Genomic DNA, 17,623 nt, shown 5'->3' on the forward strand with positions numbered 1-17,623 from the left:
ACCGCTGTAACCTAGGTTTTGTGCTTGCCACACTTTTCGCTGGCCACCGCGAAGAGCACTTGTCCTGCTCCCCCACCAATCTCTAAACTCATCCAGCCATTGCCCAGCAACAGGGACACCACGTTGCCAAATCCCAAGCTTGACAGCATGTCAAAGGGGAAAGCCACATTGGGGGATGCCCGCTTTCCACTGTGTCTCATGCCCCACGCCAGGAAAAGGGGATGGGATGACAAGTCATATGAAAGACAAACAGGAATGATTTGGAGATGATTTTGATCTGCCTGCTCTGGATGGGGTCACATTTCCCCAGAACGAACAGGTAAACAGTCTAGGGGTGCTTTGGGGCACAAACCTCTCCCTGGTGTCCCAGGTTGAGGCAGTGGTCAGAAGTGCCTTTTATCAGCTTCGGCTGATACGCCAGCTGCGTCCATTTCTTGACATAAATGACCTCAGAACAGTAGTACATCTGCTGATCACCTCCAGACTTGATTACTGCATTGCGCTATATGTGGGGCTGCCTTTGTACGTAGTCTGGAAGCTGCAGTTAGTCCAGAATGTGGCAGCCAGACTGATCTCTGGGTCATCTCAAAGAGACCATATCACTCCCATCTTAAAATATTTACACTGGCTGCCAATAAGTTTCTGGGCAAAGTACAAGGTTTTGGTTATAATCTATAAAGCCTTAAACAGCTTGGGCCCTGGGTATTTAAGAGAACACCTTCTTTGCTATGAACTACACCGCCCATTGAGATCATCTGGAGATCATCTCTTTATTTAGCAGGGGGAGAGTAACTGGCCCTATCCACCCCCAGCACAGTACTTCCAGTGACTGTTGCTGGTGTGTGTCTTATGTTTCTTTTTAGAATGTGAGCCCTTTGGGGACAGGGAGCCATCTTATTTGTTATTTCTCTTTGTAAACCGCCCTGAGCCATTTTTGGAAGGGCGGTATAGAAATCGAATTATTATTATTATTATTATTATTATCTGGAGAGGTTCGTCTGCAGTTGCCACCGGCACGTCTGGTGGCTACTTGGCGACGGGCCTTCTCCATTGCTGCCCTGAGGCTTTGAAACACACTTTCTGCTCAAATAAGAGCCTCCCCATCTCTTACAACTTTTAAAAAGGCAGTCAAGACGCATTTGTTCACCCAGGCTTTTAACTAGACATTGTTTTAACTGTGTTTTAATTGTGTTTTAATAGTTTTAACATTTTAAATTTTAATGTGTTAATCTTTTAATTGGTTTTTATTGTTTTGTAAACCGCCCAGAGAACTCACGTTTTGGGCAGTATAAAAATGTGATAAATAAATAAAGGAAGGAAGAACTAACAAAGGTGTTTGTTCTAGCTAATGAAGGAAATGTAGTGAAACGTAAGATTAATCTTATGGGAGCTATGGATATTTAACACTTACAGCCAACTATTACAGGAGGAAATGAGAGAGGCAATAAAATTTATTGGTCTATAAAAGGGTTAATATTGTGAAGAGCTACTCATCTCCTCCCACTGCCTTCTCCTGCCCTTGGATTGGTCATTTAGTTTCAGTTACTGTATTTAATCTTGAGTGTTTCTACCTGCCTGAAAATAGAGCTTTGATAATGATGTATGGGAGCCACCTAAAGGCGCAGCAGGGAAATGACGTGATTAGCAAGCCAGAGGTTGCCGGTTCGAATCCCCGCTGGTATGTTTTCTAGACTATGGGAAACACCTATATCGGGCAGCAGCAATATAGAATGATGCTGGAAGGCATCATCTCATACTGCGCAGAAGATGGCAATGGTAAACCAAAGACAAGCACAGGGCTCTGTGGTTGCCAGGAGTCGACACCAACTCGATGGCACACTTTATTTTAATGATGTATGGACACTGAAACGTGTTTGCTCCCTTTTATTTACACCTTTAAAAGGTCTAAAATTTTCATCTGGGTTGTTTTCATTTTTTACTTTATTGAAAGGTGGGGTTAAAATAGTTATAATAAAAACATGAAATAAAATATTGTCCATTATTACTACAACTTGTGTTAAGTGTATGCAACCATACCACATAATTCTGTTCTTGCCTATTTGCTAAGATCCAGTTGCCAATATCCAAATGTCTTCCTGAGAATTCTATTTAGATAACAGTGTGCCATCAATTCACTGAAAGCCTTTTCAACGAAAGCCTCTACAAAAACCCCAACTTTGAAATGCAGTGTGGTACAATCTTAAACTGATTTAATCTCACTCAAATTATTTTAGCTAGGATCTCTCTTGTTAAGAGGGCTCCTATTGATACTGTATTTTTAAGTAGCCAAGGGCACATAATTCCACTTCCTCAATAAGTTTCATGATTATGTTCAACATCAAGGTGTTGTTATGGAGACTGTTTTGAAGACTTTGCAGCAGCTCCAGTGTAATAATTAGTGTTGGATTCTACAAAACTATTATCAAGCAGTCTCTATGGAAACTGTCAGAAAACCTACACTTAACACTGCAACAAGTCACCTGCATCAGTCCTTTCCCTCTATCCTCTTCAGATACTGAAATGGTACACAAATTGCACTGTCGGTTTTGGAATTAAATACACCAAGAGAAATTATCATTGATGCTTATGTATTGAATTAAAGAATTTTATTCAGTCTGGTCAACTGAATCAGATAACTAGAAAACTGAATGAAAACAACTGAATTTCCAGACACACACACACACACGTTCTTAATGTTGCCAAATTCCATTGCCTGAATATGGGACACAAGTATGTGTGTGGGAGGGGGTGTCTTGGGGGTGGAGTCATCTGTGGGTGAGGTCATCCTGGAAGCCTGAGTAGCAATGCATTTGTAAAAACAACAACAAAATGAGCCCCATGATTTCACATAGCTTCTTGTTCACACAGACCATCCCACGTAGACACAGAGCAAGCGTCAGATGAAAAATTAAGAGAATCTCCCAGGATCACACACACACTACATGTCCGCACCTTCCCCAATGAAAGCCTCACTGAAAGGCTTTTTTATCTGCCAGAAGTGGTGAGTTGGTTAGCAGGAGTTTGTAGGTCTATTTACATTTGATACGTAAACAATGAGCAACCTGCAAGATGTAAATAAAACCAGTCAGTTGTTCCTGCAAGTTTGCAGAGCAACTGGGGCTTCTTTTGTGAACTTTGTTGTTTCCTTTACATTATAATTTGGACTTCACCCAGGCTTCAAAGGGTTCAATGCAAATGCATGGAGGGATGAGGGAGAGCCCCAAGCTCTGCCAATGACATGGGGAAAACAGCACCCTGTTTGGGACAAGAGATATTTGCATCAGACAGGGGACTTCCCATATACCGTAATACAGGACCCTTGGGAACGCTACATGTTCTGTAACACAGAAACTTGAAGCAGAGAAGTCTGACTATCTTCCAGTATACTTTTCAATATATTAAGGGTAGACTTTGGAGCAATGTGCAGACCCCCTGGAGCGGACACTGCAAATAACGCAAATCAGATGTGTGTGATACAAGTCTTATAGATCAACCAGAGCACAGCAGTAAACTACTAGAACAGAAAAGATCACAGGATATTTAGCTACCCTAAATTCACACAGACCCAGTAAATCAGAGTCCTTCAAGAGCATATGCAACATACAAAAGTATATGTTGAATATAAAGGTAAAGTGTGCCATCAAGTCAATTTCAACTCCTGGCGCCCACAGAGCCTTGTGGTTGTCTTTGGTAGAATACAGGAGGGGTTTACCATTGCCTCCTCCCACACAGTATGAGATGATGCCTTTCAGCATCTTCCTACATCGCTGCTGCCCAATATAGTACCAGCGGGGATTTGAACCGGCAAAGTTCTGCTTAGTAGTCAAGCACTTCCCCGCTGCGCAAGTACAAAAGTATGAAATGACAAGAACTTGATTCCTAGGATTCCTAATACAAATTTTAAAACTAAATTTTCTCTGTCTATTATATTTACATCCTGTTCTTATGAGGAGCTCAGAGTAACTGATATATGCCTCCCTGGTGGTGTCAATCCAGAGAGCTTGTAAGGCTAAAACCTGCTTAGTTTCCTTCAGAGTGTTCTCTGGCCATCTATTAAAGCTAAAGAAGGATCAAGGTCTGCTTTAAAGTATTATTATTCTTTAATAACCACATCTGACTTCTCTGCCCTTTGATGACTGCTTTATAGAAAAGGACATCTATGGTATTACACAAATGGCCCTCCCATAGAGTCACATCTGAACAACACTTAGATTTCTCCATGTGCTTCCTTTATAATACATTTGAACTAAATGAAATTGTGCTATTTTACTTTTCCCATTACATTAGCTAGCAAGTTTATCCATTTTCTATTTGAAAAGTCACGCATAATAAAATTGTTTTGAAAATGGAATAACTTAATTCGTAACAACATCAAAGGTAAGGGAATCAAACCCGCACAGTAAGGTCACTGTGTTGTGCGCCAAGCCTGATTCGCACTCTGCATATGCTCCAGAGCTAGCAATGAAAAGGAGGCTTGTTCACTCTAGTCAAACATTGGCTCAGTTCTTTGTTAAGGCAGCCATATATGATCTGGATTTGAAGGGAGAAAGAAGACACCATACCCTCTGAAACTTCAGTGGGCTTTATTAAGGCAACTTGGTCACAAAGGCACGAATGCTAGTCAAATAAATCAAACAATTCATTCACGTTTCTAACTATCACATGTGTTGCATGCGTGTGTTCTCCATAATTAATCTAACTAGCACAAGATAGAGAAACTGGAAAGGAGAAATGGGAGGGGGTTGCTTGGGTGGGTGAGTGGCAGAGCGCCAGGGTTTAGTAAAGGGGAGGGAAGTTGGAGGCCAGGCTGGTTCTTGAAAGAGCCAAATTACCAGATCTCATCATGGCCAAATGGATGTGAGCGAGGTGTTAAGAAGGAAGAGCCTAAGCCATGTGTGTAAAGACAGCAATTAAATCACTTCTTGTGTAAATCTACCTAGTGTGTAATTCTAAAACATTCCAAAGTAACAGCAAGAAAATATGTGTGTGAGACTAGTAATCAATGCATCTGATTAAGGCAAACAGTGTTACATGTTACATCAACATTGTAAATATCCTTCTAGAGGAAATGGAGGATTATCTCCTGCCTTCCCAAGGCAATCACCAAAGAACAATGCACAAACAATTTGGCTTGTTCCTTACAGAATTACTAGGTCACACAGAGCTCTGCTCTGTGATTCCTTACAACAGGGAATCTCTCAATGGAGTGGCTGGCAAAAGCACGTGCCTCAGCCTGGCCCACTGGGCTATGAGTTCTGGTCCAATATGAATGACCTGGGTCGAACAACTGTTAGGGCTGTGAAGCCAAGCTAATAAGAAACCCCTGCTAACTGGGCAAAGAGGCACCTTTTACCGTGGTGATTCTCTTTATTTAGCAGGGGGAGAGTAACTGGCCCTATCCACCCCCAGCACAGTACTTCCAGTGACTGTTGCTGGTGTGTGTCTTATGTTTCTTTTTAGAATGTGAGCCCTTTGGGGACAGGGAGCCATCTTATTTGTTTGTTATCTCTCTTTTTAAACCGCCCTGAGCCATTTTTGGAAGGGCGGTATAGAAATTGAATTAATAATAATAATATTAATAATAATAATAATAAATGCCATACAAATGTTTTTTACTATGACAGAAAGAATGTGACACTGTGTTCTCATTATTATCAGAAGACAGGCAGATTAACTGTGCATTGCATTTTGTGAGCAAGTAAGTTTTGTAAAGCAGTCTATTAACAAGAAAACTTCCATGCCTGTTTCCTCATTTGTTTACTTTAAAAAAAAAAAAGAAGCAGTATGGAAGTGGCTTCTTCTAGGATGTCACACATGCAACAATTGAAATGACAATCAGTGTAGAAGACAAAAAGACCTGCCAAAGACTTTCAGATTTGTATATCATAGTAAGTTTAAAATGTGAAAAGCTAAATGTTAAGAAAAAGATGATTTATGTGCAAATCAGTAAATATTTATGTTTCTTGTGGTAGTAATACCACTAATAGCCTGTGCAGTCTGCATTCAATACTACCTTCTGTTCATGTGTTCCACTTTTATCACTACTTAAAAAAAAGTATAATCTCTGCATGTCTGCCTAGGCACAAGCCCCTTCCTCAATATCTTTTCTAACCTTCTAGACTACGTGACTTCTGCACAAAGAAGTCTCAGTTTCAATTCCACCACCACCCCATTCAGTTTTTAAATTAGATTTTGCATTCCAAAGTTGGTAGTATCTAAGAATGGAACATCTGATGTTATAAAAATAAACCTAATTACTCATTAATTATCAGGGAAAGAAGAAATACAAGTGCACTATCAACACAGTAAAAAGTGTGATGCTCACAGAGTAGAGGCAAGATGCCTCTATTTTGTCAGATATGTATGCTGCCTTTCATTTAAAAAATTCCAAGGCGGTTTACAGTATCTTTAAAACAATATCAAGATATTACACACTTCAAAACAAAACAAATATTAAATTTAAATGTTTGAAATAGTACAAAATATTAAAACATTAAAAATCAAGTAAAACAAGCAGTTAAACAATATTATGCAACGTTAGTGTCTCTCTAAATAAATAAAGCCCACTTGCAGAAGCTGTGGTGACCATTCCATTGAGCATAATAGCCCACCTAGAATCCCCTTTTTAATGTAGGGAACACTGGTGGCTATGGACATTTACAAAATACATTTCCCCCACCACCAAGAAACCACACATTCTGAATCCGGGCTAGAGCTTCCATATTAAGAGGATTTGACTTTTAGGCAAATTTGAGCCCCAGCATTTCTCTTTTAAAATGAGCCATGGACTACATTCTAAACCTGTGCTGAGGGGCATTCACAGAAAAAGAATATATACTGTACAAATGTCTTGTTCAAATATACATGGAACTTACAAAACAAAATCATTATTTGCTGAAGATGCCTCAATATAATGGTACAAGGCAATTTTACTCCCAAGTAATGGCACAGCGGGAAATCACTTGCTAGCAAGCAAGATGTTGCTGGTTCGAATCCCCGCTGGTATGTTTCCCAGAATATGGAAAACACCTATATCGGGCAGCAGTAATATACGAAGGTGCTGAAAGGCATCATCTCACACTGCGAGAGAGGAGGCAATGGTAAACCCCTCCTATGGTCTACCAAAGAAAACCACATGACTCCGTGGTTGCCAGGAGTCGTCATCGACTCAAGAGCACAACTTTATTGTTTTCCAAGTGGAGACCTATAATAAAAGATAATGGCATTTTTTCCAGACAAAAGGATAGGTGAAAAACATCGGCAAGGAATGAGATTCCCTTTCAAGAAGCATTTATAATTCAAGTTTTCTTTGATACTGAAAAGTAAAGAATAAATTAGAACTGAATGAAACAGGGAAAACTTTTGAACTAAATAGTCCTATTCAAAATTTCAAACTCAGACAGTTGAAAGGGACGTTATAGGGTTTCCTCTATATAATAACTGTTGTTTCGACTTATGAATAGTGAGCCAGAAATGTCTGCGCTTCTATAAAGCAACAGATGATTAATAACATTATGAGTGTAGTCAACAAAGCTAAAGTCAGTAGCATCAGTAAAATTCAGCAAAATCTACCCAGGGTACCAAATGTTTGGAAGTGAACTGTGATTGGTGTGCAGAGAAAGGTGGGGGGATGTCCACAACATTTCTACAGTTCCCCTGTGCAGCACTGATGTTCAACAGCAAGTTTGGCATCAAGAGAGTAAAGGAGATGGGAAGTAATAACAACAATAAAAAAATAATCTGGTACAAAGGGACCCCAAGGTGTAGTAGCCATCCCCATGCAACCATCACCCTTCACTGCAATTTACTGATGTTCCTTCATTACAACAAAGCATATAAGTGGGGTGGGGCAGAGAGAACATTCAGGTTTGCTATTTAAAGCTGCGGTTAAGTATTATCCGTTTGCAAAACTAAGACTTGTTCAAGGCCACAGGATGAATCAATATAAAAGTCAGAAGTACAACTAAGACTTCCTTATCCCAGTCATGTTATACTGCAAAAGCTACTGAGAGTTTGGTAGACCATATCTGCCACAGCCCAAAGATGAAATCAAGCCATGGATGAGGATTTTAGCAAAGGTGGAAGAGGGAGGCCTAACATGGAAACAATCTTCTAGGAAGTTGAAGAATACACAAAAAACTGGAGATTTCAGATTCCAAAACTGCACCAGTTTGTTTTTTTAAACAGATTTTTAAAAGTTAAACTGGCATTCTGAGTTAATTACAAAAGACAATAGAGGAAGCTTTCTGTCTGAAAATAAGAGTCCTTTCTTGTTATGACATTTAGTAGATGGAGACAGGGAAAAAGTCACAAGAACTATGATCAGTGTGAGTTGGTCAGATGGTAACAATTACCCAAAACAGTATTCAACAGGCAAGAATTACAAAGGACTAATGAGAATTTTAGGGCATTTTGGATGCTGTGGTTTAGGTAGGAGGAATGCAGCCAACACTAAAATAATAACATCATCATCAGCAACAACAGTCTTGTAATTGCTCCCAATGTTGTGTAGGAATCGCTATTTCCCAGAATCAAACCCACTAATTCCTAATGTGAAAATTGTGAAAAATGCAATTATTGCCATAGAAATTGCAGGCGACAATTGTATGGATCTAAATTATCTAGTCCTCCTCTTACAAGCTATTGTTTACCCCAGGGGAAAATATAGGTACCTACATTCTTTCTACAAATAGCAATCTAGGCGAATGTCTATTTAGATCTGGGAAACAGCACTAGAGGAGAGTAGAAGAATTAAACAAGGACAAGGACAATCAAATTCAGAGCTACAGCTTCTTTTAGATGAAAATTAAAATGTGGAGAGATCCAGCTACAAATCTCCCAAATAATGGATAGCTTGGCCCAGAGTCTATGGCTGAGCTGGGAAATGAATCTTAGGATACCTTGAAGGAAAGGTGAAACACAAATACCCAAGATAACATTTAAGAATAATATTTATTAGGTTAATTGCTATTAAGACATATAGAAACATGCATTAATACCAGCAGTAACAGGAGTAACAGCAGGAGTAACAGCAGGAGAGAGGGCATGCCCTCAGCTCTTGCCTGTGGGCCACTGTGCAAAACAGGATACTGGGTGAGATAGACATTGCAAGCATGCAATGATTTTTAGCACACACCCCATTAATCTGGATGTCAGTCAATGTCATTGGAGACAAACTGAAGTGCAGCCTTACAAGTTGTTGTGGATCAGTGGACTTATTTATGCCAGTGGCCATTTTGTGATTAGCTTCATTCACAGGTCTGGAGCCTAGTTTCTGGAGTCTCTGGAGCCTAGTTGCAGAAATGAGGTTGTTGTGGAAACAATTATTGCTGAACACAGAGGTGTACTCAAAATCTGGTATATCACAGTTCTGGTAGAATTCCATCATTTCATATTTATATATTAATATTTAAACCAGAAATATCTGGGTTGTGTGTTTTTGGTTATAATATACCCATGGCTTCCCCACTTCTGCTGTTTCTGCATGGGCATTCACAACATCACACACGAATTATGTATGAACTACCTGGAATTACTGTGACAGCCTGATTCTGACTTCATTATCATTGCAGATTAGAACAAACACATGCAAGTGCCTTGAAGGAGAGGAGCCCTCTGTCCTTTTACCAGTCTGGCTGTCAATTTATTCTCACAACTGAGATGGATATCAAAAAGAGTTGGGGGAAATGATTCCCATCAACAGATCTTGAAAATGGTCTAAGGGTTAGGATCAGGAAGAGGCAATCTTGGCTCTCTAGTTGTTGCTGAATCACAACTCCAATAAATTGCATCTGGGGATGATTGGAGCTGTCGTTCAGCAACAGCTGGAAACCCAAGGTTGCCTAGCCCTAGAGATGTGCACAAACTGGTTCGGAGGCCATTTTAGAGGCCTCCGAACAGGTTCAAACGCCAGGGCCGGTTTGAAGGCTTGGCACTTTAAGGGTGAGAGAGGGTTACCCCTCACGCCACATTTCCCCTGCCGGCGTCATTTATTTCCAAAAACCTTCGGGGTGGCAGCATACCTCCCTGCTGCCCCATTGCCCTCATCAGCCAGAAGTACCAGGCATGCATGTGCCCGTTGTGTGCGCGTGCATACAAGGCAGACAGGTGCGTGAATGCATGCCCAGTACTTCCTGCCACTTCCGGCCTATGAGGGCAACGGGGCAGCAGGGAGGTACGCTGCCGCCCCGAAGGTTTTTGGAAATAAACGATGCCAGTGGGGGAAATGCGGTGGGAGGCGTAAGTGCACCTTCCCCCCGCCCTTAAAGTGCCAAGCCCGCCACTTCTGTGGTTCTGTGCACATCCCTACCTACACCTGGGTTAGATGATAAACAAATATTCCTAACCAAAGAAAACTCTCATCATCTCACCTTCGCAAGAAGACTCCACGCCGCATAATGTCCTGAGGATGTGCTGCTTTTAAGCTTCATTGTGTGCAAAGTCAGAAGGAATCCCAGAAGACCACTGTGGAGGGATAATGCCATTAAGAGAGAGAAATCTTGGTTTCAATTAGCTTTCTTCAGAAATAATTACATGATTTACAGATGAGCAGTGAGTATTTCAGAGCTTATTGCACCAGGGAAAAGACAGTAGCCGGCAATTCACACAGCAAAATATTGGTGGTAGGGACCCGCTGTGGCTGCTGCACATTTTGAATGGGGCAGCTGTGGGATGACTTAAAACTGCTTCCGGTTTGTGGATTTAGTCAATAGAAGGAGGGTCAAAACACTAGCCAATTAGTTACTATCATGAGAGGACTCCCTGGCTTAGAAGTGTTGGAGATGGAGTTCCAGTGCATCAATCTTTTGCACCAACTATCCTAAAGACCACTAGGGGCATTGGGAGTAGAGGTAGCTAGTGAGAGTCTCCTTATCTGTCCCTGCTTGCTTCTACGCTATGACCCCTGCCTTTACTCCTCAGGTACTTCCTGTAGTGAGTCAGTCCTCTTCCTTTCCTCCTAGAGACAGATATCTCTCTCCCTACCTATTCATTATGTATCTGATAGATAGGATAGGTCTTTCCTATCTTAAACATACTTCACCAATAAACTAGTTAAGTGACTTAGAATCTATAGTGATCTCCATGTGTGTTTCTCTAAATAGCGGCCACAACTAAACTCTGCACTCTGTAACTGTTGTGGTAGCTTTCTTGGCACTTTGCTAAATAATCGCCAACCCCAACAAGAAGAGTTGGTAATGATAGGCCATCTCAATCCAGCTTAGAGGTACATTAATATTTACAGTTGAAATCAGAAACCTTTTTCTTATTAGTCAAGTTTAGCCTCTACATTCCTACTTCCTGACTGCTCATGGAATAATTGTAATCTTAAACCTTTTCCTTAATTTGGTTATTAAACTTATTTCCTCGGTTTGAGTTCATAGTCCTCTTATTCACTTAAGGCTGAATAAGTTCTGTAAATCATAATACATTGAAATATTTTGCTGTAAGAAACAATCCCTCAATTTATTAATATTGTAATTATTGGTATCTTTTGAAATGTCAGTACATTTTGTTAAATGCCACATTAATATGACTGGACTGATTTTTTCTTAATAATATGCTAAGAAATTGGACTAACTGAGTACTTCGGACATTGCATAGAGAGCTGGTCTTGTGGTAAAAGATTAAGTTGCACCATCGAGTCAGTGTCGATTCCTGGCGACCACAGAGCCATGTGGTTTTCTTTGGTAGGATACGGGAGGTGTTTACTATTGCCATCTTCCACGCAGTATGAGATTATGCCTTTCAGCATCTTCCTATATCACTGCTGCCCGATATAGGTGTTTCTGGGAAACATACCATACCATATAGTCTGGGAAACATACCAGCGGGGATTTGAACCAGCAACCTCTTGCTCCCTAGGCAAGTTACTTCCCCACTGCATGAATTGTCCCCTTTGCTAAGCAGAGTCCAGGGGCACAACTACTATTAGGCAAGGGGAGGCGGCTGCCTGGGGTCCCACACGCCTCGAGGGGCCCCCCAGAGGCAAGTTGTGTGTGTGTGTGTGTGTATCAGCGAGGGGCTCATTTTAAAATTTTGTCTCTGGGCCCACTCCAGCCTTGTTACGCCCCTGGCAGAGTCTGCCCTGATTTGCATTTGAATGGAAGACTACATGTGAGCACTGTAAGATATTCCCCTCTGGGGATGGGGCTGCTCTGGGAAGAGTGCTTGCATGCAGAAGGTTCCAAGATAGGGTGGACATCTCCAAGATAGGGTGGATAGAAAATCCCACCTGCAGCCTTGGAGAAGCTGCTGTCAGTCTGTGTAGACGATACTGAGCTAGATGGACCAATGGTCTGACTCGGTATAAGGTTGCTTCCTATGTTCCTACAACATACTTGAACCTAGAAAGTGGAGAGCCTTCCACAAGTCCTGAACACCCACTGAACCTAAGGCTCAATCCATCCTGAATACCCACTGAACCAGAGTTTTGACACCACAGTTAATAACACTATTAGCAATATGGGTCAAATGAATCCTTCCCTGTCTCATCAGCAGTAAAATAATTCTGATAGGCTCCCATCCCAAAGGCCTCCTTGAAGAATCAGGTCTTCAACAAAAGCCAGAAGGCATATAATGAAAGGGCCACACAGGTCCCCCCTAGGAGGGTGTTTGGCGTGTGGCGTGTTGGCACCACAATAAAACACTCCCTGCTCCTCATACTTACCAGCTGCACCTCAATCAGCAAAAGGGTGCAGAACTTGGATTCAGAGAGAGAATAGGGGAGGACACATTCTTTCGGGTGTTCAGACTCTAAGCCATGTAGGGTATTAAAGTTCTAAAAACACACAAACCATACATACACTTTGAACTAAGCCCAGAAATGGCTAGTTAGTCAATGTAGATCAAACAGAATCGAGAGTCATAGGCTGCATCCAGTCAGTTCTAGGCAATAGTCTGGCAGTGACATTTTGGATCAAAGCTAATAGATTATCATAGTCTGAAATATACAACCACATTCGGATAAGGTAAGATTACCTGGCAAAGCAACTACTGTGAAAGCTGTAGAAGTACAGGAGTGGAAACTCTAAGGCACTGAAAAGATCACCTGAGAAGCAAAGCAATAGATTCAGTGGGGAAAATGGCAAAAGTACACACAGTTAACCATCTATATGGAAACACCAATTAACTGATTGCTGTTAGTTTCAATAGGTTTTTCATAGCTTCTGGATTCTTTAGCTTGCCATTGCTTTTACAACAATCCTTTCCCACAACTTTTAGCTTTACTCATTCTTATCAGTTCAAAAAGTGGTTACAGAATAGGAAACTGAATGCATGTCTACTTGAACAAAGCTCACGTTAGGTACTACACAGTTTTCAGCTGAGTTCTGATCCCTGTGTTAACATTAATTTCTTTTAAAGCCTTTGGTTTAAAATGAGAGTTAAGATGCTTACAATTTTCACTCATGCTCCAAAAAACCATGGAAATTGCTAGTTAATGTGGTAATCTTAACTTCTATGTCATGTAAACAGTAAAGACTTTGTATAGTCTCATGTATTATGCTGGATTTACAAACTAGCTCTGTTCATCCACACTTTGCCTCAGGTCGTATTCTCATGTAACACAAAACCACAGTTAAATGGGGCAGAGGTTTGAAATGGTGAACATCCAAATGCGTGCAACTGCAGCTTTGCAGCAAAAGTGACCTGAGATTTGCCTTGCCAAACTTCAATTTGAACCTTCAGTTGAGAGTGAGTTTCGCCACCGTAACTCAAGGTTTTTCTGCTGCAACATTACATTCAAATGTGGATGGCACCAAAACAGCAGTTTCATTCAGTTTCTGGAACCATAATCATAGGTGACAGTGCAGACCCATCCAGGATTGTGCCCACTCCATGCCTGTGGTGCTTCTTGCTGGCCAGCTCTCCAAACACTATCCTCACCCCCTTGTCTCCAGTCCAGCAAAGCAGTTGCCTGGCAACATGGACACTGCCATGTCCCACCCCAAGCTTGTCAGCCTGTCAAACGGCAAAGTTACACAGGGGCATGCCCTCCTCCCACTTTGTCCTTTGCTCCCCACCCCCTCCTGGCAATCAGGAGGGAAAGAGAACAGGATGGCAAGATGGGTACTAAGGGCTTTGCTCTCTGAAAATGAAGCAACAAAGATATATATTCAAAGCACATGCACTCAAGGTGGCAACGTAAGCAGGGCAACCCCATTGGGGTGCTGGGGCAGCACCATATGGCAGGGCGGCAATAGGAACGTGTATGGTCCCTAGACTACTCATGAGAAGGGCCAGGCAGCAGGATCAGTATTGCCAACCCTGACAGAGGAGATTCCTCCTCTATGATGAAGATGGATGCTCATCACTCATGAGAGTGTAAGGCCATGGAGATACCCCTTTACAACTCATGAGAAGAACCGTCTGTGGGGGAAGAGGTGTGGAGCTGAATAGCTAATAATGCGAGATGACATCTAGTTCTACCACTCTCTCAAGAGAGCATTGGCCCATGGAGACATCCGATTCACAGTTTGAAAATCACTAGTTTGGCAACCTCCAGTTTTACGCTACGTGTGAATGCAGCCTATGTCTTTTAGTTCAACATTGGTCTGGGGAGGGATGCATCCAGGCAGAAATTCTACAAGGAGAATCTCTTCAATTTGCAGACATGCTATTAATATAATTGAACTAATGGGAAGCTGAGTGTTCTAAGAACCTGAAATATGAGTCACCCACAGGCCAGAATGGGTGTTAAAACCAGTTGGTCTGGAAGAACCTGAGTGAGCATAGCTAGAAGATAGTTAACTGCTATGATACTGGCCTTAGAGGGACTATGAATCTGATGTTGGACGATGGTCTGGGTGCTGGTCCGTGTCTGTTCAACATGTATATTTGTAAATCAACAGACTGTTGCAAAGGCATCTTGAAGATTCAGTCTCTTTCCAGCAATGGAAATGTATTTGTAAATTCAGAGACTGTTTTAAACATTCTACTGTTCAAAGAAGTATGGAGAGGAGAGCTGGTCTTGTGGTAGCAAGCATGATTGGCCCCAATAGCTAAGCAGGATCTGCCTTGGTTGCATATGAATGGGAGACTTGATGTGTGAGCACTGCAAGATATTCCCCTCAGGGGATGGGGCTGCTCTGGGAAGAGCATCTAGGCTCCAAGTTCCCTCCCTGGCTTCTCCAAGATAGGGCTGAGAGAGATTCCTGCCTGCAACCTTGGAGAAGCCGCTGCCAGTCTGTGAAGACAATACTAAGCTAGATAGACCAATGGTCTGGCTCAGTATATGGCAGTTTCCTATGTTCCTAAGTAACAGGACAAAAACAATATTCCGAAAAGAGATCACCATTTGGAATGTCACAGTAATAGAAAGTTTCACCAGTCCAACCTGCTGGCTAGAGTTAAGATAAATGAAGACTTTGGTTCATTTTATTTGGTTTTCCATTTGTTTGAGAGTAGGGATGTGCATGAAACCAGGTGGGGGAGGCTCAAGGGGGTGGGGGTCTTGCTTTAAGGGCGGGGGAGGGTGCACTTACTCCTCCCCCTGTTTTTCCCCCACCGGTGCTCGATTTTAGTAAAAGCCCTCGAGGCGGCAGTATACCTCCCTGCCACCCCTTCCTCATCTTCGGCCAGAAGTGGCTGGAAGTATTGGGCGCACATGCGCACACTGCGTGAGCACTCACACACATCACACCTGTGTGCATGCATGTCAGACATGTGAGTGTGATATGCACACAAGCACCCGATACTTACGGCCACTTACAGCTGAAGAGGAGAAAGGGGCGGCAGGGAGGTACAGTGCTGCCCCTAAGGCTTTTACCAAAACCAAGCGCCGGCGAGGGGAAAGTGGAGAGAGGGAAGTGCACCCTCCCCCCCTTAAAGCAAGACGCTCCCCACCTTCGAAACTCGAACCCACCCAGTGTTCGAACCTATTCAGAGGCCCATAAAAGGGCTTCTGAACAGGTTTGTGCACATCCCTACTTGAGAGTACTCCCTTTCTATGAATTAATTACATTTAGAATGGGAAAGACCAGGCTATACCCAGGTAAAATGGTTGCTTACTCACACTCAATTGAAAATCAGGAGTGTACAGAGATTCCAAAGCTGGCTGGACATGTGTCAGCCTACTGCTTATTTTAGATTTTGCATATATACATGCAAACTATTCCTGGGTGCACACACACAACTGCAGATCAGAGTACAGATCAGAATGTAGCAGATTCTATTCCTAAACAGCATGCTTAAGAAAATAAAACCAAATCTCTAAAATAAAACCTTATAAGATTAACTTTTTTTTACCTGTTGGGTGGGATGCAAAAGCCAACACCACCATGCTAAAACAAGAAAGAGTATATTATGAGTCTTAGTTTCCCAAGACAGACAAAAATGCTTCTGATTGTGCAGCTTACAAAATGGTGGTTGAAGTTAAATATTTGGGACCATTTGTAGTTTTGAGTTAAATGAGAAGTTTATATACATAACATTTTATTCCTCACTTTATTTCTGCCATCACAAGACAGACAGTACTCTTTATGACACAGTAATCAGAACTGTTGTCTGAAGATCTGATGGATATTTTTTGTGCATCACATAGGCACTTGCAATAATGCAAAAGCACTTTCCTTGCATGTTTTATTGTTGCAAGAAACAGACATCTTTTTCTCTAGCAAAATTTAATTTGCTTCTCAGTTTAGAGTTCCAAGACTGCAGCTTAATTGTTTTGGGGCATACAATTACATCATATGCTGTTCAAAGCGAACTTATTTTTCTATAATGAGCCATTAATGCCTACAAAAATCATTTTAATACCCCCATCCTCAGCATTTTGTTAAAGAAAAAAATTTAGTTGACTCTCAGTGCTATGAATAATTAATGTGAATATGATTGACTCATAACATTTTTTAGCCTGGTGTCTATAGGGTTATGAGCAGGTTATGAGCAGGACTATGAATACCCCACGGCAGCTCAGATTCTGAAGGTAAAGTCGGTACAAAATGTACACAACCTTGGTTATAATGATTGGTTTCCCTGAGTTGGCATGTAGGGCTAATATACCTAATATTTGAGTACATTAGTATTTTTATTAGAATACACTCCAAAGTTTCTTATAGTTATACCATTCTCCTTTTATTAGTGCTACTTTGCTAATAAGAATGCCAGATTTATGCTGCTTTGTCAAAATGTAGAAAAAAGAGCAGAATCAGTTTTACCTGAATGCATAGTTTATATACTGTTGCTCAGAGTCACTAAGGGAAGAAAACAAGTTGTTTCAGAGGGGGGGAATTCTAATTATAGCATTTTCAACCAGACTACAGCCAATAATTTATGTTTAAAACAGTTGTTATAATTTTAGTTTAATATATCTCCTTTCCTCTAACTATCTCAAGACACTTTACAGATGTAGTGAAACATTAAAAACTATTCCAAGCAAATATATATAGATAGATATCTGTCTGTCTATTTATGATAGCAGAAGGTAAAGCCTGCAATCTTCAGTATAACAGGAAGAGGAATGGCAAAAGGTAGGAATTTTAGTCTCCAAGCTTATTAGCTAAACCCCCAAAACTCTGGTGAATAGCACCATTTTTAGCTGCTGGGAAAGGACAGAAGAAAGGAAGCAGTACGAGTTTAAACCAGAGGGTGTTCCATGGGTCAGAGAAGACCGTGTACCACGTAC

General features: G+C 41.5%; 1 protein-coding gene across 9 annotated transcripts in view; it reads right to left on the reverse strand.

The window, feature by feature from the left end:
- The window catches only part of TMEM241 (transmembrane protein 241), an 83,966-nt gene that overhangs the window by 28,222 nt on the left and 38,121 nt on the right, over positions 1-17,623 (reverse strand). For 8 of the 9 annotated variants that reach the window (XR_008307316.1, XM_053250793.1, XM_053250797.1 and 5 more), the window contains 4 exons: positions 17,157-17,192; positions 16,246-16,280; positions 12,979-13,048; positions 10,371-10,464 (listed from right to left, as the gene is read on the reverse strand). Coding sequence is in view for 8 of the 9 variants with exons in the window: in XM_053250793.1 (XP_053106768.1) it covers positions 10,371-10,464; positions 12,979-13,048; positions 16,246-16,280; positions 17,157-17,192 (235 nt within the window). In the remaining variant the exon portion in view is untranslated. Of the gene's footprint in view, positions 1-8,933; positions 9,291-10,370; positions 10,465-12,978; positions 13,049-16,245; positions 16,281-17,156; positions 17,193-17,623 lie in introns of those variants that run through there. The other variant, XM_053250795.1, reaches the window with a different exon arrangement.

The sequence above is a fragment of the Hemicordylus capensis genome, chromosome 4 (assembly GCF_027244095.1).
Source record: "Hemicordylus capensis ecotype Gifberg chromosome 4, rHemCap1.1.pri, whole genome shotgun sequence".
NCBI lineage: Eukaryota > Metazoa > Chordata > Lepidosauria > Squamata > Cordylidae > Hemicordylus > Hemicordylus capensis.